The sequence below is a fragment of the Sorex fumeus genome, unplaced genomic scaffold (genome assembly GCF_029834395.1).
Source record: "Sorex fumeus unplaced genomic scaffold, SorFum_2.1 ptg000166l, whole genome shotgun sequence".
Taxonomy (NCBI): Eukaryota; Metazoa; Chordata; class Mammalia; order Eulipotyphla; family Soricidae; genus Sorex; species Sorex fumeus.
The window spans coordinates 3,083,569-3,108,196 of record NW_026606223.1 but is presented as its reverse complement, the minus strand read 5'-3'; the positions used below and the strand labels follow the sequence as shown (position 1 = coordinate 3,108,196).

The following is a 24,628-nucleotide window of genomic DNA, read 5'->3' as shown; positions in this document are numbered from 1 at the left end:
GGACCCACGTATTCATTCTGCATCTATCCACTCATCCGCCCATTCATCTGTCATCCATCCATTATCCATCCATCATCAATCCACCCTCCATTCACCATCCATCCATCCACCCTTCTTCCAATATTCATCAAGCACTGACCGTGTGTTGGCACTGTACCAAGTGCTGAGATGACAGACATATACAGAGGTGGATGAGTAAAATGTCCGTGTGATTATGAAAGGAATGAATTGGACAGTGCTCAAAGGGTTGTCACCCAACACACAATGTGGCTGAAGAGAAGCCACCATATATTCTTTTAATTTTTATTAGTGAAACACCATGAGGTACAGTTGTAGACTTACAAATTTTTGTGCTTGGGTTTCAATTATACAGTGATCAAATACCCATCCCTCCACCAGTGCCCATTTTCCACCATCATGGGTCCCAGTATCCCTCCTGCCCCCCATCCCCCCATCCCACCCTGCCTCTGTGGCAGGGCACTCCCTTTTGTTCTCTCTCTCCTTTTGGGTGCTGTGGTTTGCAACAGAGGCATTGAGTGGCAATCATGTTTGGTCTATAGTCTACTTTCAGCATGCTTCTCCCATCCTGGGAGGATCCTCCCAACACCCTTTATTTGGTGCTCGGAGAAGCCACCATATTTTTCTGAGGTGGGGAGACAGGCTTTCTGAAGGAAACACCCAGCAGAGAAGGTTTGTTTTCAATTTGGGGGGCAGCTGGGAGGGGTTGGACCACACTCATCAGTGCTCAGGGAGCACTCCTGATGGTGCTCAGAGGTCCATATGTGATGCTGGGAATCAGAACCAGGGCCGGCTGCATGAAAAACAGGTGCCTTATCCCCTCTACAATTGCTCTCCTGTTTTGAGGTGAGAGAAGATTCTGCAGAGAACATGCAGAGGCCCAGCAGACTCCAACCTCCTGCCGGCACAACACTGTACAGGCACCTGAACCCCAAATTGTAGCTTCTGGGGCCCGCCACACCCTTGTATCCTTGTTGACTCTTCCCACCCTTGCTTGACACCAGGTCCAGGACTGTGTTTTCGCTGGTGTTTGCATTCTGCTCTTGGCCCAATCTTGGTCAATATTGTCTCCGTTTGGCATCCAGAATACATACCACAGCGTTACCTAGAGCAATTAAGCTCCGGGGTTCCACGCAGAGGGGCCCCTGTACTGCATTCCTGTCCAGCAAGAGACGGAGCTTTTCTCCGGCTCCTTCCTGATGCCCTGGGGGTCGCCTGTGGACCACAAACGTAGATTGATTTTATAGGCATCGTGGCAGGGAAGTTCTCGGGTTTGTCGTCGAGCAAACCAATGCAGGGCTTCCTCTTCACATCTTCTTGGCATCCCCACGGAGGCCATGATGCACCCTCGGCTGCTTGATGGTGACGCTGAGGGTCTCTCGGAGTGTTGTCTGTTTCCTTCAGCCGTTTGCGAAGGGTGTGGCTTTAGAGCATGGTGCTCTGCAACCCTGATTCCAGGGCCAACACAAACCATCACTCCCCAGCACCGTCGTGCCTGATGCTGGTTTTATTGGCAAGCCGGATGACATGAACTGCAGCAGCAATAACCGTGACCATAAAATGATTCGACGTGGGAAAGGTTGTGTGATCTTTGGTAAGCCACTTTTTCCCTCTGGGATTCTGTGTTCTCAACCTGTGAAGAGGGAGGGTGATTCTAGAGCCTGGCTTGTAGGGGTTTTATGAGGAACGGCAGGTTAATATTTGAAGTACCCAGAATGATTCCTGATTGGGAGTAAACATAGAAATGTGTGTCACTGAGTGAAAAAATAGCCAAGTAGTAGAGGGTCACGACACAGAGCAAAAGGCAAGAAGATTTGGGTTCCCCGATGAGTTCTGCCGCCTCCTCTCTGGGCAGCTTGGCGCAGCTTCCTTAGCCTCTCTGGTCTTCTGTTTGTCCACTGCTGACCTGGGTGGAGATCAGAAGAGTTTGTTCCTCTTGATGGTGCGGTGTTGAAGTGAGAGCTGCCCACAGCCCCTCAGGGTTCAATGGTGGGCCTACTCAGCGTTGTTATTGTCGCTGTCACACTGTCCTCTCGTTGTTCATCCATTTGCTAGAGCGTGCCCAGTAACGTCTCCATTATATATATTTTTTGAGACTTGTTGTTACTGTGTTTGGCATATTGAATACATCACGAGGAGCTTGTCAGGCTCTGCCATGCGGGCGAGATACTCTCAGTAGCTTGTCAGGCTCTCCGAGAGGGGCAGAGGAATCGAACCCGGCTCGGCCAGGCTGGCTGCATGCAAGGCAAACACCCTACCACTGTGCTATCACTCCAGCCTGACGTTGTTATTATTATTATTATTATTATTATTATTATTATTATTATTATTTTATTCCAACGTCAGCTCCAATGCAATAAGTCGAAATAAAGAAACACAAAATTAGAGGCACATCACTATCACTATCACCCTCGTTGTTCATCGATTTGCTCGAGCGGGCACCAGTAACGTCTCCACCCATCCCTGTCATGTGCTAGTGTAGTCCGATGGTATATCGGGGGCTCTTTCAGGGTCAGGGGGATGAGGACCATCATTGTTACTATTTTTGGCATATCGAGTACACCACGGGGAGCTTGCCAGGCTGTGCCGTGTGGGTGGGATACTCTCGGTAGGTAACTTGCCGGGCTCTCCGAGAGGGAGGGATGGATGGATGGAGACACATCAACTGTACACAAAGATGCGTACAGAGCCCCCCGGCATTGTTTTACTGAGCTCACATTTACCAGAGGGGAGGGGGACCTTTGTGGGGGAAGCCAGAAGGGGAGTTTTGGGGGACGGGTCACCTCCTGCTCGTCCTCACCCCTAGCTGCCCCCACTATGCCTCTTGTCCCCTCCTCTCCTCCCCTCCTCCTCCCCCCTCCCCTCCCCTCTCTTCCTGCTTCTTCCTCCTCTTCCTCCTCTTGTTGCTCTTGCTCCTTCTCCTCCTCTTCCTCCCTTATTATTTTTATTTTTATATGTTTGCTTTTTGGGTCACACCTGGTGATGCACAGGGTTTACTCCTGGCTCATGCACTCAGGAATTACTCCTGGCGGTGCTCAGGGGACCATATGGGATGCTGGGAATCGAACCTGGGTCGGCCGCATGCAAGGCAAATGCCCTACCCCTGTGCTATTGCTCCAGCCCCCCTCCCTTATTTTTTTTTAAGAGTCTCAATTTTGTTTTTCATGGAGGCTGGACCAGGCGACTTCCCCAGCAACAAACAATTGAGGGGGGTCCTTAGAAAATGGATGTTTAAAATGAATATATTTAGGGCTGGAGCAGTAGTACAGCAGGTAGGGCGTTTGCCTTGCCGGTGACCAACCTGGCTTCTATTCCTGGCTTCAACCTGGTCCTCTGAGCACCAGCTGGAGTAAATTTCAGAGCGCAGAGCCAGGAGTAACCCCTGAGCATCTCAAGGTGTTGCTTCAAAACACAAAACAAAACAAAAATTAAAAACATTCAAAAAATAAAAAATAACAAAACAAAACTATGCCTCTTGTGTCCCACAACTTCTTGCGTGATCTCCCCATGGGCCAAACCCGGCAGAAACCTCAGCGCACAGAACTCCATTCACTGTGTGTACGAACCTGGTCCGGTCCGTACGGGCAGCTGAGGGTGGGAGGCCAAGGGCAGGTAGAAAGGGCTTGAAAGGAGCAAGCAGAGGAAACGATGCCCCAGAAGGGGGGGGAAAGGAGCACTGGAGAGAGTGCTCCCCTAAGACCCATTGGTCAGAGGTTCTGCTGGCAACTCAAGAACTCACTCAAAGCTGGCAAGTCTCATAGTAAGACGTTATGTTCCAGTCCACGGAAGAAGAGGGTCAACGGAAGTAGAGTAGTCTTTATGGTTTTTTATTTTTTATTTTTCTCGTTGGGTCACACCCAGCAGTGCTCAGGCGTTACTCTTGACACTGCGCTCAGGAATTACTCCTGACGGTGCTTGGGGGACCATATGGGATGCTGGGGATTGAACCCCGGTTGGTCGCATGCAAGGCAAATGCCCTACCCACTGTGCTATCGCTCCAGCCCCAGAGTAGTCTTTATGATTCACTCGTTTCCTCCATCCCTTCTGTCAACTGGCCCTCCTTTTGTTTGCTCACACACCGCCTGTCAAACACAGGACAGGCCAGGTCACTGGGGCACGTGGGAACGGCGTATTCCGCGTCGGGGCCGCAATGACTCCCACCTGTTCCAGCTGCTGTCTACCAGGACCTGGGTGTACGTCTCTAGACCCGTTCAGACCCTGAGTGCTGAAGGGACTAAATAATGGTCCAGTGAACTCGAAAGGTCACAACAAGGAGAGTTGTTGCTTTCGTGGGAATTTAGCTCTAGTCTTTGGGAGGGAAGATTGAACACTTCCAATCAAAGAACTTCTGTGAAATTAGCTGTGAAGAAGGCAACAGTGAATGCAGGACGAAAACCTAAGATGTAGACTGGCCATCATCCTTGGTGAATAACTCCGTCTTCCCTGGCCCCCGTGTAAGCCAGAATCACCTTCTTGGTGGCCTAGACTGAGGAGGGAGAGATTTTTTTTGTTTGCTTGTCTATAATTTTTATTTTTATTTATTTATTTAGTTAGTTTAATGAGACCCATTGTAATCACTAGTTTAATGAATCACAATGAGATACAGTTACAGATTTACAAACTTTTTTTTTTCCATTTTGTATAATTTTATTTATTGAATCACTGTGAGAGCAGTTACAAAGTTTTTTGGGTCTAAGTCTCAGTCATACAATGAAACGCCCGTACCTTCACCAGTGCCCATTCTCCACCACCAAAAATCCCAGTATACTCCCATCCCACACCCTCCCCCTGCCTGTGGGGCAGATGATTTCTACATTACTCACTCTCTCCACTTTGATCACATTCACTATTTCGACACCAGACCCACCATTATTTAAGATTTTACCCCAACACTCAGATCTGCTGAAAAGGCAACAATAGACAATTTGTGTTCTATTGCTGGTTATGAATAACCTATGATGTCGTGTGGCTGCAGTAGGGCCATGTGGTTTTGAAATTCTGAAATTTTAACACTTAAATCTGGAGGGATTTCTGCCAAAAGCCACTGGGTTTAGAGATTTGTTTCTGAGTCTCTGGGATCATGGCTGTTGAGCAGCTTGATGAGGAGCCAAAGAGGCCGTTCGTGGGCGATGACTTGGGGTCTCATTGGGGTGGGGAAGACAGGCCCGGCTCCACCTCCCCCCAATCCCGTGAGACCCAACAAGTTTCGTCACTGCGGGCCCAAGCCTGACTGTCCAATGGCCTCTGGAGGATGACAGCCACCAAGTCGCCAAGAGGGAGCAAGAGGAGGGACAGCACCCATTCCCCCGTGGGGTGGCCCGGTGACAGTAACCTACTGCGGGGTCCGGACACATTTCTGACAAAAGCCACTGGGTTTCGAGATCTGTTTCTGAGTCTCTGGGATCATGGCCGTTAAGCAGCTTGATCAGGAGCAGAGAGGCCATTCGTGGGCGATGACTTGGGGTCTCGTTGGGGTGGGGAGGACAAGCCCGGCTCCACCCTCATCCCGTGAGGCCCTGTGTGTCTCATCACTGGGGGCCCAAATGGGACTATCCAGTGGCCTCAGATGGATGGCGGCCACTGGGCCGCCAGGGGGAGTAGGCCAAGGCACAAAACCTATTCCCACCTGGGTTGGCCCAGCACCGGTAGCCTACTGCAGAGACCCAGACGCATTTCTACCTAAAGCCACTGGGTTCTGAGATTCGTTTCTGAGTCTCTGGGATCATGTCCATTGAGCAGTTCAATCAGGAACCAAAGAGGCCTTGCCTCCAATTATATAGCTGAGCCGGAGGTGGTTTGTGGGTGTGTTTCCCACATACCTAACTTTTGGTCATTTACTTTCTTGGTAAACTTTGCCCCAAGTTTTTGGGGTCTGGCCAAAGGCGCAGCAGCAATTTTGGGGTATCTGGAAGTCTGAAGGCGCCATGAGGCTGCTGATGCACTCGCCTCACAGGTACAGATTGACCTGCTGGTGGCACCATACCCCATAGATTTACAAACTTTTGTGATTACGTTTTGGTCATACAATGATCGAGTTACTCGTCCCTCCACCCATGCCCCTTCTCCACCACCAATGTTCCCAGTGTCCCTCCCGCCACTCCCAACCTTTCCCCCTGGTGCCCCCCTACCCCCCACACACACCTCTGTGGCAGACACATTCCCTTTTACTCTCTCTCTCCTTTTGGGTGTTATGATCTGCAATACAGGTATACTAAGTGGCCATCATGTTCGGTCCATAGTCTATTTTCAGCATGCATCTCCCATCTCGAGCGAGTCCTCCAAGCATCATTTACTTGGTGGTCTCTTCTCTTTGGGGGGGGGGTGGTTCAAGAAGGACAGAAATCTCTGATTCTGAGTCCTTTGCCAGGGTGGTCATCTGCACCCTCCCTTCTTCACTGAGAGACTTTTCTCATTCTTGTTCCTCAGGGCCACCTGGGTAACTGTCTTTATTAACCTTTAAACATCCACAAGATGGGGGTGAGCACTTTACTTCTGCTCAGGTTAGCTTTCACCAAAGTTCCTGGGAGGCACAGGGAGCATTTGAGCTGAGCGCACCCTGGGCTGTGCTGGTGATTTATTCTTCCCAGGCTTCCCTCTCTGCTACCAGGCAAGTCGGGAGCACTGGGGGGTCCTCGTGCATCTGGACCCCCCCATCACTGTATCACTGTCATCCCACTGTTCATCGATTTACTCGAGCAGGCACCAGTAACGTCTCCATTTGTCCCAGCCCTGAGATTTTAGCAGCCTCTCCTTACTCGTCTTTCCCAATGCTGCCGTATTTGGAGGCTCTTTCAGGGTCAGTAGAATGAGACCCGTTATTGTTACTGTCTTTGGCATATCGACTACGCCATGGGGAGCTTGTCAAGCTCTACCATTTGGGCGGGATACTCTTGGTAGCTTGCCGGGCTCTCTGAGAGGCATAAACGAGACCCCCTTTTCTCTGGAACATTCTAAGTAGTCAGTCAATGCAAGTGGCGCTATCTGAAGGGCATTGGAGAGGACTGGCAGAGATTCAAAGGAAGTCAAAGCCATTGCTCGCTTAGGAAAGAACACTGTCCCCCAACTCTGGCCACCTGAACTGCCGGGCATTTGTTGAGGATCGAGTGTGAATAAGGAATGAGCAGGATTGCGTCCTCCAGTCCTTCCTGCCTTCTCTTTCTGATGACTTATTTCTCCCCCCAAAAGATTTGTGTATAGCTGGGGAATGCCCAGCGGTGATGGGATAAAGCATAAGACCATGGACTTGGTATTTACGAAGTCCGTGAACTTGCTATCTCGGTGGTGACAAAATCAGAGCCAGCTGGAGGCATCCATGAGGGGAGGCCTCAAACCTTTGCAGTTATCTCCAGAGTATGGCTCTCATCGTCTGTCTCTGCTTCTTGTATTGCCAAAGCTCCGTAAACATCCAGGGAAGGTTTCTCAGAAGCTTAAAAATATTATCGGGGCTGGAGCCATAGCACAGAGGGGAGGGCGTTTGCCTTGCACGTGGCAGACCCAGGTTTGGTTCCTGGTATTCCACAGGGTCTCCTGAGCACCACTAGGAGTAATTTCTGAGTGGAAAGCCAGGAGTAAGCCCTGAGCTCTAGCGGATGTGGCCCCAAAAGAAAAAGAGAGAAAAAAGAAAGAAAGAAAGAAAGAAAGAAAAGAAAAATCAGACCTTACGACTCGAGGCAGCAATGCGACTTCCTAGCTGAAGTTTTGGGATTTAAAGATCCCCAAAAGACTCCTCCAAAGAGCGTGAGGCACCCCATGTGTTCATTGCAACATAATTCAACAATCGAGATCTGCATACAGAAAACAATGAAGGAGTGGATAAAGACACGGATGGCCCACGGAGATGCGACTCACCCCTAAGAAGAAATCTCGCCTTTGTAACAAGGCTGGTGGATCTGGAGGGGGTCATGTGAAGGAATGGCATTGGCGAGCCAGGGGCTGTCAGGATAGAACTGGGCTTTCACGGTTGGAAGACTTGTCCCCCAAGCCCTGTGCTCTTCCCTGAGTCCAGGATAGTGACTCTCCATGTAGGCTGTTTGAAATCATGACAAGCCCTCAAGAAAATCATGAGAGGGGCTGGAGTGATAGCACAGAGGGTAGGGCATGCAGCAGACCCGGGTTCGAGTCCCAGCATCCCATATGGTTCCCTGAGCACTGACAGGAGTAATTTCTGAATGCATGATCCAGGAGTAACCCCTGTGCATTGCCAGGTGTGACAAAACAACAAACAAACACTGTCCTCCCGTTGTTCATCGAATTGCTCGAGCAGGCCTAGTAATGACTCCATTTTGAGACTTTTTTGTTACTGTGTTTGGCATACATATATATATATATACATATATATATATATATATATATATATATATATATATATATATATCTGGTCTCATTCACCTGACCCTGAAGGCTTCACTGACATGGCAGCACTGAGGATGAGAAAGGAGAGGCCTATAAAATCTCAAGGCCGACCTAGGCTGCCACAACGAAGGAAGACAAAAATGATTGTCTATACTTTCAATGCACGTACGCTAGCATCAGACGCATCCATCGAGGACCTGATGGTACAAGCGCGAATGATCAAGTACGACAACATTGGTCTGACCGAGACAAGAAGGCACGAATCTCACCATGCCGTTTTCAACACTGGAGAAGAATTATTCCTCAGAACATGCGATAAAAGAGGTGTTGGAGGCGTCGGTGTCCTTGTCAACACAAACTTGGCCAAGAGCATTGATTCATTCGAATGCCTAACAACCCGAATCGGATGTTTACATTTGAATAGATGTGGCTCACTGCCTGCAGTTTCTATCTTCGTTGTCTACGCACCAACATCTCATTATGATGAAAGAGAAATCGAGAAGTTCTACATGGAGCTGGAGAAGTTCTATAAAGAAGACCACACCTTCTACAAGATCAATGTGGGTGATTTTAATGCCAAGATAGGACCGAGAAGATCAGCCAAAGAACTCCACTTCGGGACCCATGGCCTAGAATGGAACAAACAGGGTGAGAGACTGTCTGAGTTCACCATGTCGACCAAGACCATCCATGGTAACTCACAGTTCCAGAAGGCAGAACCTAAACGTTGGATGTGGGAGTCTCCCGGTGGATGATTCCACAACGAAATAGACCACATCATATTCAATCAACAGTTTTGCCTGACCCATGTCGCTGTTGTCCCAAAATTTTGAACAGGATCGGACCACCGTCTCCTTCGTGCAAAATTCTACTTTACAGAGCGGGGAGAAAGGGCTGCAAAGTTCAAAAAGAGAACTTCCAGAACGACCACCAACGGGGAACTCTTTGGCACTATTGCGGCAACATGGGAAGATGCCATTGTTGACAACATTGACGAGGAATACGATCAACTGGTTCAGCACCTCCATGAATGTGCGAGGAACGCCAAGAGAGAGATAGCCACAAAAAAACGCCTGTCTCCGAAAACTCTTGAGCTAATTCGCCAGCATAGTTTGGCGCATGCCTCAGGCAACCGCAAGCTAACGTCTGAGCTTGCAAAGCAGTGCAGAGGTGCGATCAAGGAAGACCTCAAAGAGAGAAGAGCAGAAGTGCTGGTAGATGCGGCAGAAGCCGGGAAAAGTATTCGTAACGCCCGCCTGTCCTTCGCCAACTACAAGACCAAGATGACTGCCCTCCGATGTCCTGATGGATCCATCACATCCTCCAGAACGGCAATGGAGAAGATTATCCATGACTTCTACTCAAATCTCTTCGATAGCCATGTCCACTTGCCGACATACCAAATTCCACAGGATGGATATGTTGCTCCCAACGTTCTCCCTTCCGAAATCCGACACGCCATTTCGTCGGTAAAGAAACAAACAGCACCCGGCCCAGACAAGGTCAGACCTGAACACCTGAAGAACCTGCCGTCAGTACTCATCAATACACTGGCTCGGCTCTTCACTCGCTACCTGTCTGAATGCAAGGTTCCGTCCCAATGGAAAACCAGCAGGACCGTACTACTGTTCAAGAAGGGAGACATCCATGACATTGGCAACTATCGCCCCATCTGCCTATTGTCTGTCATCTACAAGTTGTTCACTTGAGTCATCCTAAATAGGATTGGCAGAACACTAGATGAAGGACAACCATGCGAGCAAGCTGGGTTCTGCAAAGGATTCAGCACCATCGACCATATCCACACGATAACCAAGCTCATTGAGGTTTCTCGGGAGTTCAAGATGCCGCTCTGTTTAACGTTCATTGATTTAAAGAAGGCTTTTGATTCTGTTGAGACGGAAGCGGTCATTGAAGCCCTAGCCAATCAGGGCATTCAAGCCCAATACATCAAGATCCTTCGTGAGCTGTATTGCGGATTCACTACCAGGATCTCACCATTCTACAAAGAAGTGATCGTTGATGTCAAGAGAGGGGTGCGGCAGGGTGATACCATTTCACTGAAACTCTTCAGTGCCACCCTCGAGAACATCATGCGACGACTGGAATGGGAAGGAATGGGAGTGAAGATAGATGGTCGGCAACTATACCACCTCCGCTTTGCTGATGACATTGTTTTAATAACACCAAACATCAGCCAAGCGGCACAAATGCTGGCCGACTTTGACCGTGAGTGTGGAAAGGTAGGACTACAGCTGAATCTTACGAAGACAATGTTTATGAGAAACAGCTTCGTTCCTGATGCCCCATTCGCTCTCAACGGAATGACCATCTCCGAATGCAACAGCTATGTGTACCTAGGTCGAGAAGTCAACATGACAAATGACCTGGCACCCGAGCTGTGCAGGAGGAAGAGAGTGGCTTGGAACGCCTTCAAGAACATCGAAGAAATAGCTAAGAGGACGAAGAACCTCCGGCTCCGGGCACATCTCTTTGATTCCACTGTTCTTCCTGCATTAATGTATGCCTCAGAGACCTGGGCCCTACGCAAACAGGAGAAGAACGCTATTCAGGTCTCCCAAAGAAAAATAGAAAGAGCTATGCTTGGAATATCACGATTTACTCAAGTGAGAGAAAGAATCCGGAGTTTCGACATCCGTTGACGATCAAGAATCAAGGATGCTGTCTCATTTGCCAAGGTGTCGAAAATCAGATGGGCTGGTCACATAATGAGATTTAAAGACGACTGCTGGACTAGAGCTGTTACTGACTGGATTCCACGGGATGTCAAAAGACCACGTGGCCGCCCACCTACAGATGGTCAGACTTCTTCGTCAAGATCATGAACGATCGGTTTGAGGCTCTTCATGTTCCTGGATCGAACAGATGCCATTGGGCTACATTAGCACACGACAGGGACAAATGGAGACGTTACTGGCGCCCGCTCGAGCAAATTGACGACTAACGGGAAGTTAAGTGATTAAGTGATATATATATTATGTCACAGGCAGCTTGCCAGGCTTTGCTTTGTGGGTGAGATACTCTCGGTAGCTTGCTGGGCTGTCCAAGAGGGGTGGAGAAATCGAACCCGGCTCTGCCGGGTTGGCTGTACGCAAGGTGAACACCCTACCACTGTGCTATTGCTACAGCCCTCAGGTGTGACCCAAAAAGAAAAAGAAAGAAAGTCACCAGAAATCATCTGTGTCCGGTGTGCAGTTTCCCTAAGATGTGGATTTTGTCACTAGATCTGGTGCGGTTGAGGCTGGAGCATCCCATAGGGTCCCCTGAGCACTGGCAGGAGTAATTCCTGAGTACAGAGCCAGGAGGAACCCCTATGCATCGCCGGATGTGACCCAAAAAGGAAAAAAGAAAGTAGAAGAGAGAAGAAAAGACGCTTCCCATGTGGGGAGGAACTTCTCGTATGGGACTAAGTTAAACTTAGAAGTTTTGTGGAGGCTTTTTTAAAGGCCCTTTGCATTTCTTATCAATCTTATCATTTCTTATCAATCGCCAAGTATTACCGAGAATATGGGGAACCCACTGGGTGGTCATCTGCCTCAGGCCTTGTCCACTATCTTAGTCTCCTGTCGAGCCTAAGCTCTGGGGGAGAATTTTATGAGGGACAGATCCCTGTTTATCCAAAAAACCCAGGAATTTGCAGGAGGTCAAAAACGGCTGCTAGGGGCTGGAGCAATAGCACAGTGGGTAGGGGGTTTGTCTTGCATGCGGCCAACCCAGGTTCGATTCCCAGCATCCCATAGGGTCGCCTGAGCACCGCCAGGGGTAACTCCTGAGTGGAGAACCAGGAGGAACCCTTGTGCATCGCCAGGTGTGACCCAAAAAGCAAAAATAAATAAATAAATAAATAAATAAATAAATAACTGCAGCTGGCAAGGGTAAACTGAGGCGTCCTCTTCCAGGCCCCTCAGAGGAGGATGGCACCGTTGGGGCGGGGCCATGTCAGGCTCGCACAGCTCACCTGGTTCAGCTGCTCAGTGCCAAGCGTGCTCATTTGCTCGGTGCCAGTTTTCTGTTTGCTGGGGGATGTGTCAGAAGGGACGAGCCAATGACATAAACAAGCCGGGACACAGAGCACAGGATGAGAGTGCTGCGTGTGTACCAAACTCGGAGTTCTTCCGGTTTCTGCATGGCCTGAGCTGGCAGACAAGGCCTAATTCCCGGGAGGACAAGATGCAGAAGTCTGCCTGATTTTGTCTGCAACCCCCATTCCCACCCTCTCACCCCGAGCCTGCTTCCAATCTGACCTTGCCTCTGGCTCCAAGCACAATATCCTCATCCCACCAGCTTTGTCTGTGGCTTTGTCTGTCGCTGGAAACTGAATCAGCTTTAATAATCTCCGCCTTTCTGTTTGTGTGTAATTATCCCAGCGCCCCGGGAGAGAGGTCCTCCTCTGAATTAGACGCCCCGCCTTATTTTCCTGCCCACAGAATACAGTCAAATTGAATTTCCTCCTTCTGCATAGATGGGAGCGTGTTGGAAGCCCAAGTGGCTTCTCCATCCGTACAATTTGTTCTAGGAGGGAGAGAATTGTTCCTCGTGAACATGAATTAATTACAGGTTATCTCCCTCTGAGGAGGAAGCTGAAGGAACTCATGGTTTGCTTCCCGATTGGGGGAAAATGTGGTTCCCTTTTAACAACGTATTTTTTGAGGGGTTGGGTGGGAAATGGGGCACATCTGGCAGTGCTCAGGGATTACTCCTGGCTCTGTGTTCACCGATCACCCCTGACTGGCTTAGGGGACTATATGGGGTGCCTGAGTTGGCTGCATGCAATTTTTTAATTTGCATATCACAAAGACTCCCCAGTACTATCACTCAGATCCCACAAGATAGACTTTTAATCCACGCGTTGAGGAAAATCAACAACAACAAAACCCTCCTGATCTCCAACCTTGAAAATGCCACATTCCTACTGAATTCCGCAGAGGCCTCAGTCGAATGGCGTCGTCCCAAGTCTTGATGAGTGTCAAGGGCATGTGGGTACCCCAGACCCTTCTTCCAAAGGTGAGGGGCATTTAAAAAAATTGTTTTTTAATTTTTATTAGTGAGAGACCATGAGGTACAGTTGTAGACTTACAATTTTTTGTGCTTGGGTTTCAATTATACAATGATCAAATACCCATCCCTCCACCAGTGCCAATGGGATCCACCACCACGGATCCCAGTATCCCTCCCACCCCCCCATCCCCCCACATCTCACCCTGCCTCTGTGGCCGGGCATTCCCCTCTGTTCTCTCTCTCCTTTTGGGTGTTGTGGTTTGCAAAAGAGGCATTGAGTGGCGACCATGTTTGGTCTATAGTCTCCTTTCAGCATGCTTCTCGCGATGGGCATTCTTGACAAAAAACGATCGCCTCCAAGTTGGGACTTGCCTTGAGATCTGTAGCTCTTCATAGAAAAAGACACAATCCCAGCCCAGCGGGGAGAGGCTGTGTTAAATCGGGCCGAGATCTCCCCAGAGGAATCACATGAAGACAAGTTGCAATGCAATAAGCAAAGGGTCTTTATTGGCTAGCTTGAGCTAGGGCCCTCCTCTGGGTCACCCACACAGTGGCAGCCTTCTTGGAGCAAGCGGCCCCAACTCTCAACATTGAGGGGCTTTTATTATACCATAAAATTATATAACAGGGGCTTTCCATGGACCACCCTTTCGGCCAAAGTCTGAGGGGCTTTCCACTACTTGTACTTAGCTGATTGGTCATAAGTTGGAGTGACAGAAGGGTTATATATGGGGGCTTTCCTACCTACATCTTATCGTAACCTTTAGTTGGCCTCACCATGGCTATCTTGCTTTGGGGAAATCATGACTCAATTCCAGGTATCTGTGCTCTGTTCCAGGAGTTCTGGGATCAAAACCCAGGCCCAGCTTCTTCTGGCTTCTTTATGAGCCTGTCAAGGCGCTGCCTTCTCTTTTCTATCATCTCTCAGCTGCAAGGAGCTGCTCACACAGACATCGGCTGGGACCTGCTCTTAGCGGAGCTTCTTATCTATGATGAGGGTGACACCAAGAACACGGATGCCAGATCCAAAAGGGGAGCCCCCATCTTCCAGATCACAAAACCAGAGCTCCGGAATGATGGCAGGACCCAGGCTGAAAAGTGAGCATCTACTCACTTTCCCCTAAAATGTGGCTCCCTGTCACAGGCAGAGACCAAGAGGCAGTAAGGCAGCACACAAAAGGAACTATGTGTATTTCAAATAAGTTAGCTAAAAAAAAAATTGTCAGGGCTGAAGTGATAGCACACCGGGTAGGGCGTTTGCCTTGCACGCAGCCAACCTGGGTTCATTTCCCAGCATCCCCTATGGTCCCCTGAGCATCACCAGGGGTAATTCCTGAGTGCAGAGCCAGGAGTAACCCCTGAGTATAGCCAAGTGTGACCCCAAAATTTAAAAAAATAGTCAAATTAATACCCAAGGACATTAGATACAAGGACCAGGAAGATTGCTCCGTAGTTGGAAGCCTGCCTCATGAGCTGGGGGAGAAGGCAGCTGGGATAGAGAAGGGATCACTGAGTCAATGATGATCGGAGGGATCGCTCGGGATGGGAGATGTGTGCGGAAAGTAGACAAAGGACCCAACGTGATGGCCTCTCAGTATCTGTATTGTAAACCATAATGCCCAAAAGTAGAGAGAGTGAATGGGGGAAATTCCCTGCCATAGAGGCAGGGGGAGGATTAAAAAGGGGGTATACTGGGGATATTGGTGGTGGGGAATTTGCACTGTTGGAGGGATGGATGTTTGATCCTTGTATGATTGAAATTCAAACATGAAAGCTTTGTAACTGCATCTCACGGTGATTCAATAATTAAAAAAAATAAAGTTTGACACTTAAAAAAAAAAGATCTGATTTATACGATCTGAAAGCGATAGCACAGCAGGTAGGGTGTTCGCCTTACACGCGGCCAACATGGCCGACCCGAGTTCGATTCCTCCGCCCCTCTTGGAGAGCCCGGCAAGCTACCGAGAGTATTCGATATGCCAGACACAGTAACAACAAAGTCTCCAATGGAGACGTTACTGGGCCTGCTCGAGCAAATCGACGATCAACGGGAGGGCCTTTACCTTTACCTTTTACTTAAAAAAAACTGTCAAGCGCCATCACACACTAGACTGGACAGATATTATTTGGAAACGAGACTGACTAATAATTCAGCTAATACATGTCAGAAATATTGAGTTGATTTGAAAGACTAGAAATAAATTTTGAAGGGGTGCGATAGAAAATGGGATGGTGTATGTTATAAAGGAGCTAAGCCTTTATTCCTACGACCATAGCCCCCAAATAGACTCCGGGCCCCTAAGTCACCTAGCCCCCAGTTCTGCTGGTCCCCTGATCTCCCTTCACTGGAGGCAGGTTCTCACACACCTGTGTGTTCCCACCTGTTGAGGCCCCACCTCTAAGGTGCAGGGAAGTCACTTGGCTTTCCTGGGCCCTTCGTGAAATGAAGACTGCAGGAAAGTCTGGGTGGAAAATGTATTCCCTTGTTAAATTTCTGGGAGACAAGAATTAAGGTACCGGCAGAGGAGCAAAGGCATGCGGGTCCCGGGGCTGAGATCTCCAAGCCTGCTGGGATCGGGGCTGAGCTTCCTCCCCCCAGATCCTCCAAATTCCAGTAGGCCGGGGTCACACCCACCAGCTGGCCCCCTGGCACCGTGTAATCCCATCAACGGACAAGACCCAGAGACTATAAAACCCAGCTCCCGGAAGTGACATCTTATCATCTCGTTCCTACTTTGGACAAACGGGCAGGCTACCGAATGTAACCTGCCCACACGGCAGAGACTGGCAAACTCCCCGTGGCGTACCCAATATGCCAAATACCGGTAACAATGATGGGTCTCATTCTCCTAACCCTGAAAGTGCCTTGAATATGGCACATTTTAAAAAATCCCAGGGCTAATACCACTCCTGGGAATATATCCCAGAGAGGCAAAAATGTATAGTCGAAGTGACATCTGCACTTGTTTGTTCATTGCAGCACTCTTTACAATAGCCAGAAACTGGAAGAAACCTGAATGCCCAAGAACAGATGACTGGTTAAAGAAACTTTGGTACATCTACACAATGGAGTACTATGTAGCTGTTAGAAGAGATGAAGTCATGAAATTTACATACAAGTGGTACTACATGGAAAGTATCATGTTAACCGAAATGACTCAGAAAGAAAGGGATAGGCATAGAAAGATTGCATTCATCTGGGGAACATAAAGTAACAAAATAGGAGACTAACACCCAAGAATAACTGTGATAAATACCAGGAGGTTTACTCCATAACTTAGAGGCCAGCCGGGTATCCTAGAGGAAAGGGCAGTTCAGATAGAGAAGGGAGCACCAAATAAAGGATGTTTGGAGGATCCTCCCAGGAGGGGAGATGCATGTCGAAAGTAGACTCTGGACTGAACATGTTTGCCACTCAATGCCTCTTTTGCAGACCACAACACCCAAAAGGAGAGAGAGAACACAGGGGATTGCCCTGCCACAGAGACAGGGGGGGATGGGGGGATGGGGGTGGGAGGGATATTATCCATGGTGGTGGAAAATGGACACTGGTGGAGGGATGGGTATCTTATCATTGTATAATTGGAACCCAAGCACAAAAAATTGTAAATCTACAACTGTAAAATAAAATAAAATAAAATAAAGGGAAAAAAAATCCCAGGGCTAGGATGAAGGAGACGTTACTGGTGCCTGCTCGAGGCAATCGACGAACAACAGGATGGTCGTGATGTTGATTGTGAAGAATTAAGGAAGCAGAATTAAGAATTAAGGAACATCCAACACCTTGTCCAATTATTGCTGTTGTTATTGTTTGTTTTGGGGTCAGACCCAGCTATGCTGAGGGCTTGCTCCGGGTGGAGTCTAGTGGGCCATTCGGGGGACCGGGGTCAGCACCTTACAGGCAAGTGCCCTCCCTGCTGTTCCATGCCTCCAGCCCTCCCCCAGTTAAGAAGAGTTTGGGGGCCCAGCCATCCTGCTGCATTTGCTCAGATTCTCAGTCCTGCCCTTTGAGGTACGTTCCTGCATTCGTGGAGACAGTAGAGACCCTCTATCTTCCAAAGGGGGGGAAATTTGCTAGCGTCGGCCGTGTTCGGGGAGAATCGGGTCTGCCAATGGCACAAATCTCACTCAGTTCCCAGGAGAAGAAGGTCTGGGTTTGGCCTTAGATGAGCGCCTGCGCGCCACTCTCTTGCACTTCCCCGCGATGGCCAGCAGGTGGCAGCGTCGGCCTGAGTCTTCCCCTCCCTCCCCACCCCCGCCCCCCAGCATTTGTTGAGACCAGCAAGATCGCCCCCCACGCTGCACTTCTTTCTTAATCGGCCTCGGATCAATAACAAAAGCTGCAGCTCATCAGAGAGGAGGGCCCGCTAGCCCGAGCCCTGCTTCTCACTAAGGCAACATCTGCTGAGCTTTGGTGGGAAGAAATTCTAGGGGACCCCCCCCCCCAAACCCGCTCAGGCCCCCGCACCCGGCTGGGGTCTTCTCTTCCCTCCACCCGCTCCCGTTTATTTCCTCTTTCATTCTTTTTTTGGCATAGATTGACTCATTCCATCCCTCCCTCCCTCTCTCTCCTTCCTCCTTCCTTCCTCCTTCCTTCCTCCTCTCTCTCCCTCCATCCCTCTCTCTCCTTTCCTCACTCCCTTTTCCCTAATCCTTCCTTCCTTCCTTCCTTCCTTCCTTCCTTCCTTCCTTCCTTCCTTCCTTCCTTCCCTCTTTTTCTTTCTCTCTTTCTTTCTTTCTTTCTTTCTTTCTTTCTTTCTTTCTCTTCCTTTCTTCTTTCTTTCTTTCTTTCTTTCTTTCTTTCTTTCTTTCTTCTTTTCTCTTTCTTTTTCTTTCTTCTTTCTTTCTTCCTTCCTTCCTTCTCTCTCTTTCTTTCTCTCTTTCTTTCTTTCTTTCTTTCTTTCTTTCTTTCTCTCTCTCTTTCTTTCTCTAAGTCTTTCTCTAATGCTTTCTTTCTCTAATTTTTTCTTTCTTGAGAGCACTTGGCCACAGGGGGTCTGGGGAGAAGGGAGGGAGTGTCCATTAGGAAGGTGACCCCCAAAGGACCCGGTGAAGCCATCTCCCTCTGCCCCCTCCACCTTGGCCCTGAGTGCACTGTCCAGGTGCTGAAGGAGAATGTGGCGAGACCTGGACCCTCCTTGTCTTCTGGGCTCAGACTCAAGACGACTGTTAGGTGGGACTTAGGACAGACGTGGCCCCCCTCTCCGTCCCCATCAGAAGCCTCACCCGGAGGACTGTGCGTCCCTCTGGGAGTCTCGGTCTCTCCCAAAAGCCAGAGGCCCTTCCCTGTCCCATGTCACCTTCCCATCCCGTTAGCTTCTACCAAGGAAAATCCAAGGAAGGCCCCAGTCCTAGAGCCAGAGATGGGAAGTGGAGGGTGGCCTCCTCCCAAGGGGCAGAGGTGATCAGAGGCGTCTCCTGCCCTGTGCTGGGGCCCCGGGGGTCTCTCCGCACTGAACTCCGGCGCTGGCAGCGGGCAGAGTTTGGGACGACCCCAGGCGGTGTCCCTGGGAGGGACCAACCATCCCTCTCCCTCCGTCCCAACTTCCTCCGCCCTTTGCCCCGGTGGGCCGGGGACCTTTCCTGTGCAGGGGTGAGGTCAGCGAGACACGTGCGGGCGCTCCCGCTGGGCGCGTGGGGGGGGAGGGGCACAGTCCTGGCAGGGTCACCGAGGGCCCTGAATCATCACTCCCGGGTGGAGAGAGGCGGCCTGTCCCCGCCTGGGCTGATAGGACAAACAAGAGGGCAGGGCGGGGTGGAAAGGGCCAACTGGTGGAGACAAGGTTAACGGGTGCAGGCCAGGAGAAGCAACGTACTGGGCTGGACGTCCCGACCTTGCCAAGCCTCGAACCCGGTGACCGCTTGCAGGTGGTGCAGGTGCAGGGTCAGCCGTGCCAGTTCCGCCCTGGTGGCCCCGCACGTGGGAGAGACGGCTCCTCCTCGCCACTGCCCTTTCGAGCCTGGAGACCGTCTTGCGAGGAACTGACTCCCCGGCGGCTGCTGTCAGTGGCCAGATGGGAGATGTGCCTCTCGCTGGGAACGGTCACTCTCCGTGGCCTGAAGTTCTTCGTCTCTCAGAAACAAGGCATCAAGAAACACACCCCGGCGCGTCCTGCCCTGGGGGACCCCTTCCGCAGTTGACTTCCAAGTCATTTTTGGCAACTGCCCGTTCAGAAACCATTTATGGCTGTCCCAGCTTGCTCCTCCTCCACGTGCAGTTCCATGAGCTCTCTGAGGGTGCAGACATGGGCTCAGGGCATCGTGCTTAAACCCTGTGTTGATGGGATTTCCCCTCCAGTGAAGTATGACGACTCGTTTAGGACGGGAATGTGGGCCTGAAATTCGGAATCGCATCCTATCAACTTGGGCTGGAGCGATAGCACAGCGGGTAGGGTGTTTGCCTTGCAGGTGGCCCATGCGGCCAACCCGAGTTCCATTCCTCCGTCCCTCTCGGAGAGCCCGGCAAGCTACGGAGAGTATCTCGCCCACACAGCAAATCCTGGCAAGCTCCCCTTGATGTATTGGATATGCCAAACACAGTAATAAGTTTCACAATGTTACTGGGCCCGCTTGAGCAAATTGATGAACAACGGGAGGATAGTGATAGTGATCCTATTGACTTGGACGGCTGTGATGGGTGCACAAGAGCTGTCGGGAGCAAAATATTCTCTGGGGAGTAATTAATGAGTGGGGGAGGGGCATCTCTGGGCACCCAGCCCCTCCTGGACCCGGGGAGCCCCACGTATCCTCCTCCAGGGCTCAGGCACACTGGTGGCAGATGGACATCTTCCATTCATTAATGATAGTGCCAGGGAGAACCAGTGGGAGGTCCAGTCATGAGTGATGGAGAGAGAAATCGGAAAGATGCCCCGTGAGTGAAATAAGGGAATCGGAGCTCCATGGTGAGACCCCAAAGCCCCTGCATCAACCCAAAAGCACATTGCAGGAAGATTTCAACCCCAACCCCACCAGCTCCACCAGGCTCTGGTGATTAGGAAGTGCTTGTTGAGATGGGGCTTGGAAGCCGGCAACAAAGCCAGCAAGAGCTCTGGGAAAGCAGTGACAGGGGACTTGCTGAGACGGAGTCACGGTGACTGGGGGGTCTTCTGCAGGCCCCACCAGCCTTGGCTGCTGGCAGACACAAGCGTCCTGGTGAAGGCTTGACCAAGCCGGTGGTGGGTATTAATTGGAGGGAGGGGGTATGCTTGCGATGGTTCTTAATGCCAAATGATCTGATTTGGCTGCTTGAGTCTGTTTTTTTTTGGGGGGGTGGGCTTTTTGGGTCACACCCTGCGATGCACAGGAGTTACTCCTGGCGCTACACTCAGGAATTACTCCTGGCAGTGCTCGGGGGACCCTATGGGATGCTGGGGATCGAACCCGGGTCAATTGCGTGCAAGGCAAATGCCCTCCCCGCTGTGCTATTGCTCCAGCCCCTGCTCGAGTCTATTTCTTCCAGTCTTCCTCTTGGTTTTGTCCCATCAGCACCTGTTGTACCTGCTGCGTTTCCCAGGACATCGCCGTGAGCGTGAGTGAAAGGTGTGACTGGTGGCTTCGGTTCCGAGGGACAGAGCGTGTTTGCCCCCAGGATGGGGTGAGAGGTCGCCGGGTGCGTGCTGGAACCAGGGCTGGGTTAATGATTGAGCGTGATGCTCACCGTGTCACAGACAACTCTCTGGGCTGTCCCCGGTTCTGGGTCTTCACCCTGCGAGGCTGGAGAGGGACGGGGCCCTTGGGGAGATGGTGGATTTGGGGGGTCAGGAGGGAGGGGAGCAGACGGCTCAGCAACCTCCCTCCCTCCTGCATTCTGCAGTTGCTGCTGTTGGTAGTGAACTGGGCCGAGACTCAGGTGCTGCTGACCTGGGGTAGAAGGTCAGGGGTCAGGGAGGACACCAGGACCGGCCCTTTCCCGTTAAAGTGTGACTTCATCAGGGGAAGAGGAGGTGGACCAGGAAAGTCACCGAGTTCACAGATGAGCTTGGGGTCAGCCAGGACATTTCTGGCGGGGTGAGCGGGTGTGTGGATGACAGAAGTGGTGCCCGCACGCACACACGCCTCTAAAGACAACAATGCTGAGTGGATGACGGCTTCAGTGTCCCAGCCAGCGCAGCAGAAAATAGGGATGGAAATGACTCACCCAAGACGAGAAGAATGACTGTCCCCTCCAAAGGCAGGTGTTCTGGGCACCCAAATACAAGGCGGTTCTTGTCTGTGAGCAGGTTGGGTTTAAAGTATTAAAGTTTTATTTCTAATTGAAACCCAAGCACAAAAGTTTGCAAGTCTACAACTGTACCTCATGGTGTTTCACTAATAAAAATAAAATAAAATTCCTCGGACTTTTTTTTTCAATAATTACTACAGATATTTATTTAAAGTCATGTACCCATTTGCAGCTCAGATCAGTTCAAGATTGTACGTTTCAGTTTTAGCCAACTTCATAAAAATTTTTGAGGACAGCTGCATCCAGATTATATGATTACCTCTTTGCTCTGTCTTCTCTCTCTTTTCTTTTTTTTTTTTGCTTTTTGGGTCACACCCGGCGATGCTTAGGGGTCACTCCTGGCTCGTGCACTCAGGAATTACTCCTGGCGGTGCTCGGGGGACCATATGGGATGCTGGGAATCAAACCCGGGTTGGCCATGTTGGCTGCGTGCAAGGTAAACGCCCTATCCGCTGTGCTATCGCTCCAGCCCCTTCTCTCTCTTTTCTTTCCCAAATAACCTCTTTCAGATATGGTTCAGGGTAGAATTTATCCTCCTCGTATTTTGTCCACTGCTCCTTGGGCAGGATCTGGGCCCTCACGGTCAGGTCCAGGGCCCTCTTGATGAGGAACATCCTGTCTTTGTACAGGTTCTTGGGCAGCCTCCTGGTGGCCTCCTTCACACCCTCGTCCTCATACATCATATCATCATGCATTAGCCCCAGTTTGTTGAAGCCCGCTGCATTGTAATACCATTTTCCAAGGCCCTCCAGCCACATGCCTGCCAGCCATGATGACCAGAGAGGGCAAAATTCCTTGGACTTTAAAAAAAATAAAGTTATATTTCTTCATCAGTACCAGGAACATTACTCCATAGCTTAGAGGCCAGCCGGGCACTCTAGGGGAAAGGGCAGCTCAGATAGAGAAGGGAACACCAAATAAAGGGTGTTGGGAGGATCCTCCCAGGAGGGGAGATGCATGTTGAAAGTAGACTATGGACCTAACATGATGGCCACTCAATGCCTCTTTTGCAGACCACAACACCCAAAAGGAGAGAGAGAACAAAAGGGAATGCCCTGCCACAGAGGCAGGGTGGGATGAGGGGGATGGGCATGGGAGGGATACTGGGACCCGTGTTGGAGGAAAATGGGCACTGGTGGAGGGATGAGTATTTGATCATTGTATAATCGAAGCCCAAGCGCAAAAATTTGTAAATCTACAACTGTACCTCATGGTGTTTCACTAATAAAATTTTTTTTAAAAAGTTATATTTCTTCATCAGGTCAAGGACTAGTATTATCTATTATGTTGTGGTTCATAGCATATATAAGCACTGTAGCACTGTCCACCCGTTGTTCATGGATTTGCTCAAGCAGGCACCAGTGACGTCTCCATTGTGAGACTTGTTGTTACTGTTTTTGGCATATTGAATACGCCATGGGGAGTTTGCCACGCTCTGCCTTGTGGGTGGGATACTCTCAGTAGCTTGCCAGGCTCTCCAAGAGGGACGGAGCAATCGAACCTGGGTCGGCCGTGTGCAAAGCAAATACCCTACCTGCTGTGCTATCGCTCTAGCCCAGCATATATAAGCACTCACAAAATCAACAAGAAACCAGACGAGGAGGGGAGATAGAGAGTTGTATGGATGGCCAGGAAGTTCACGAGAGAGTGCTCATCGTCACTTCTTCTGAGCGAGATGAAAATCAGAATGACTGTGAGTGGCCGTTGCATACCAGTGAGAAAGACTGGGAACCAGCAGCGCGAATCTCACTCCCTGTTGGCGGATGTGTCGTCTGGTCCTGTCTCAGCTGGAAGCAGTGCAGAGATTTCTCAGAGCAGTGAGATTGCAACCCCCACAAGATGCAGTAACTCTGCCTCCTGTCTTCTGCTCCAGCAAACTCAAAAATAGCACTGTCCTGTCCTCCCAGTGTTCATCGATTTGCTCGAGCAGGCCCAGAAACATCTCCATTGTGAGACTTGTTGTTACTGTGTTTGGCATATTGAATACGTCACAGGTAGCTTGCCAGACTTTGCCATGTGGGCGAGATACTCTCAGTAGCTTGCTGGGCTCTCTGAGAGGGGCGGAGGAATCGAATCTGGGCCGACCAGGTTGGCTGTGTGCAAGGCAAACGCCCTACCTGCTGTGCTATCGCTCCAGCCCAAACTCAAAAATATGCACACACAATTCAAGAATAGAAACCTGCATTCATTGTGGCACTGAGCACAATAGTCCACCTAGGGAAATAGCCCCAGTGCCCAATGACAGAGGAAAAATGGGGAAAGCAGTTGTGGTCTGCAGACACAATGGAATACCATGCAGCTATAAGAAGAAAAGACGAAATCTTGCAGTTTGCAGTGACATAGTTGGGACTGAAGGGCATTGTGTTAAATGAAATAAGCCAGAAGGAAGGACAATCCCCGATGATCTCACTCAACTTCACAACAGGGAGAAAGGAAACCAGAGAATGTCATCCCTGTGCCTTGGATTACAAAACCTATCACCAAACTATGGGCGGGGGATAGGGGATGGGTGGGTGGGAAAGACGAGGGGTCTAGAGTTGACAGAGGGACAGTGGTGGGGGCGGGGTCACTTAGATGATGGTGTGAGACTTTGTACAGCGATACTAAAACATTAGCATTATTGTAACCGTGTTACTTACTGTAGGATAACACAGTTCTGTCCTTCCTGCATAGCCTCAGGTATAGTTGATAGTTGATAGTTTATTGGACTGAGGAAAAGAGAAAAACACCTTAAGGAGATATTATGCCTGGGGCAGTCAGCAGGGCTGCAAGATGGACCACGGAGAGACTAGAAGGAGAACATGTGCTTGAGAGAAACTAGGCCCTCCATAATATAAATTTCTTCTATGGGATAAACTTCCTTGTAATAAACTGCTACAAAGATCAACTGGCCTGGCCCTCGTCTCTTCGTTCTTCTGCCCTTGGCCAACAGCCTTCCCGATCCAGGCCACACACAGTGGCTCTAGGGCACTGAACGAGGGCGGTGAAATAGAGCCGTCCGGAGAGCCCACGAACACA

At 50.1% G+C, this 24,628-nt stretch overlaps 1 protein-coding gene across 1 annotated transcript in view; it reads right to left on the bottom strand.

Moving 5' to 3' along the window:
- BCAS1 (brain enriched myelin associated protein 1) overlaps window positions 1-22,367 on the bottom strand; it is a 138,026-nt gene extending 115,659 nt beyond the window's left edge. The window contains exon 1 of the mRNA XM_056107467.1: window positions 22,081-22,367. Within this exon, the coding sequence (XP_055963442.1) occupies window positions 22,081-22,305 (225 nt within the window). The 5' untranslated portion in view covers window positions 22,306-22,367. The remainder of the gene's footprint in view (window positions 1-22,080) is intronic.
- Window positions 22,368-24,628: the final 2,261 nt, after the last annotated feature.